Source organism: Oncorhynchus mykiss, chromosome 21 (assembly GCF_013265735.2).
Source record: "Oncorhynchus mykiss isolate Arlee chromosome 21, USDA_OmykA_1.1, whole genome shotgun sequence".
Lineage (NCBI taxonomy): Eukaryota > Metazoa > Chordata > Actinopteri > Salmoniformes > Salmonidae > Oncorhynchus > Oncorhynchus mykiss.
In genome coordinates, this window is record NC_048585.1 from 63,328,775 (window position 1) to 63,331,822 (window position 3,048).

The 3,048-nt window shown below is 45.6% G+C and overlaps 1 protein-coding gene across 5 annotated transcripts in view; it reads left to right on the top strand.

The window, feature by feature from the left end:
• The first annotated feature begins 736 nt into the window (after positions 1 to 736).
• Positions 737 to 3,048, top strand: part of LOC110500814 (beta-enolase) — a 14,104-nt gene continuing 11,792 nt past the window's right edge. For 3 of the 5 annotated variants that reach the window (XM_036958400.1, XM_036958403.1, XM_036958404.1), the window contains exon 1: positions 1,221 to 1,242. In XM_036958400.1, coding sequence (XP_036814295.1) covers positions 1,236 to 1,242 — 7 coding nt within the window. In that variant the 5' untranslated portion in view covers positions 1,221 to 1,235. Of the gene's footprint in view, positions 839 to 1,220; positions 1,243 to 3,048 lie in introns of those variants that run through there. The other 2 variants (XM_036958401.1, XM_036958402.1) reach the window with 2 other exon arrangements.

Here is a 3,048-nt window from a genome sequence, read left to right on the forward strand (position 1 = left end):
CATGTATCAGTCCTGTAGTAGAGCTGTATCCATGTCGCAGTCCTGTAGTAGAGCTGTATCCTGTCCTAAAGTAGAGCTGTATCCATGTCGCAGGCCTGTAGTAGAGCTGTATCCTGTCCTAAAGTAGAGCTGTATCCATGTCTCAGTCCTGTAGTAGAGCTGTATCCATGTATCAGTCATGTAGTAGAGCTGTATCCATGTCGCAGTCCTGTAGTAGAGCTGTATCCTGTCCTAAAGTAGAGCTGTATCCATGTATCAGTCCTGTAGTAGAGCTGTATCAGTCCTGTAGTAGAGCTGTATCCATGTATCAGTCCTGTAGTAGAGCTGTATCCATGTATCAGTCCTGTAGTAGAGCTGTATCCATGTCTCAGTCATATTCATGTGTTAATATGAACCCCCCTGTAAGTCAACAGTAGGCCTACATGTTTTAATTTGAAGAAAAAAACTCAAAAGTAATCTGAATTGTTATGTGATGCTCTTCAAATTCTCTTACATACTGTTGAATCATTTGGAGAGAGAAACTCAAAACATTATATATTTATGAATCATTTGGAGAGAAACTAAGAAACATATTATATATTGATTAATCATTTGGAGGGAAACATGTGTATTCGACACATTAACACAAACGCAGACATATCTCACCGTCATTTCAGTTTCTGCATTTTTCAGTGTGTCTGATAATTTCCCTTCCGTCCCTAAACCCTTGTCCTTATATGGGGGCGGCAGGCCACTAGTGGCTGTCTATAAAGCACCGGAGGAGGGACAGGGGTGTCACTTTCCAGAAGGACAGTCGGACAGCCAGCCAGCCGCATCAACCCCCCTCAACCCCCCTCAGGTACCATGCTTTCTGGGTTATTCGATTCGCTCTGCGTACACATTCATAGAAACTTCAGAAACATTTACAGGCCTAGGAAAGACCAACTTGTGTAGTTGTCAATTGAATGTTCCTCTTGCTTTGGCACTCTCAACTCTAGCCTTGTAACTGTGTTTGCTTATGTTCTATGACTGATAAACTTTAGAAACAATGAATACTTTAATGTTAGCCTTTGGGATTGAAGCAATGGGATATGTTCTTAGACATTGCAACTGTTAACATACAGTGTAGCCTAGTTCCCATGCGTCTGCGATTTAATTCGTTTTTCATCTTTTCAGTTTTTGTACACAAACCTCCTCCTGTGTGTTTGTAGCCGAATGACAACGTGATGACCTTCAGTTGAGGACACTAATCGTTCATGTGTTGTAAGCTACAAAGTTGAAGGCCTAGAATAAACTCTAATAATTAACTTGACTGTTACTCTCTGCAGATGGATCTGAGCTATACTACAGCCTGTATAGTAAAGCCCCAATATTGATTTAGGCATATATATTTATGACCAGCATGCAATTAAATATTGTAGCGGGATGACTTTAATTCACTTCCACATTTGCAGCGCATTTGATTATAGTCCAGGCCTACACTACATCTAACAGAGATAGTTTGCAGGATGTAGACTATAGCATCAGAGGGGGAGCAGGACACTGTTACATAATCTCCCGATAAAATGCCGTCTCACAATCACTGTCGGGCACTGCGCCGTTTCAGTTGCGTCACTGTGATGCTCTTTTGATGTTTCTGTGTGACGTTATACTTCATCATACATCTAATCTATTCAAACATTCTGTAAGTATCCAGGCAGTTACCAAGCACGCACTCTGTTTGATTCCTCACCGGACACAGTTGGTGTTGGGTGGAGTTATTGGCAGCTGAACCTGTAACGACCGTTATCTGCTGTCATCTAACAGGGAGAGTGAGAGAGACCAGTGTGCTGTCTTTGTGTGAAGGACATGAAGGTTGTTGTTTCAGCCTCTCTTGCATCTCTACACTCTTAGAAAAAAAGTGTTCCAAAGTGTTCTGCAGCTATCCCCATAAGAGAACCCTTTATGGTTCCAGATAGAACTCTTTAGTGTTCCATGTAGACCCAAAAGGGGTTTAGTGTCTCCTAGGGCTGGCCCCATTTAGTGTCTCCTAGGGCTGGCCCCATTTAGTGTTTCCTAGGGCTGGCCCCATTTAGTGTCTCCTAGGGCTGGCCCCATTTAGTGTCTCCTAGGGCTGGCCCCATTTAGTGTCTCCTAGGGCTGGCCCCATTTAGTGTCTCCTAGGGCTGGCCCCATTTAGTGTCTCCTAGGGCTGGCCCCATTTAGTGTCTCCTAGGGCTGGCCCCATTTAGTGTCTCCTAGGGCTGGCCCCATTTAGTGTCTCCTAGGGCTGGCCCCATTTAGTGTCTCCTAGGGCTGGCCCCATTTAGTCTACTGGTCAATAGGCTGCTGGTCGACCAATATTTCTTTAGTTGAGTAGCAAAAAATAAAAAAAGAATCATGACGCCTGTCTGAGTGGACTGATCCATTGTGGAGGCTGTGGGGATGGCACATTCTGTCAGTCTAACATGACGCCTGTCTGAGTGGACTGATCCATTGTGGAGGCTGTGGGGATGGCACATTCTGCCAGTCTAACATGACGCCTGTCTGAGTGGACTGATCCATTGTGGAGGCTGTGGGGATGGCACATTCTGTCAGTCTAACATGACGCCTGTCTGAGTGGACTGATCCATTGTGGAGGCTGTGGGGATGGCACATTCTGTCAGTCTAACATGACGCCTGTCTGAGTGGACTGATCCATTGTGGAGGCTGTGGGGATGGCACATTCTGCCAGTCTAACATGACGCCTGTCTGAGTGGACTGATCCATTGTGGAGGCTGTGGGGATGGCACATTCTGTCAGTCTAACATGACGCCTGTCTGAGTGGACTGATCCATTGTGGAGGCTGTGGGGATGGCACAGTCTGTCAGTCTAACATGACGCCTGTCTGAGTGGACTGATCCATTGTGGAGGCTATGGGGATGGCACAATCCGTCAGGACAGGGAGAACGGGTGCTAGTCACAGTCACAGTCACTAGCTGCCTTTCTTTTTAACACAGCACAGTCTGAGCCAGGCCCTGCACAATCAAATCAATTGCAGTTGGACTCCCTCTTGTCAGTTGTGTGTCTTAATTAATCTAACAGTGTCAG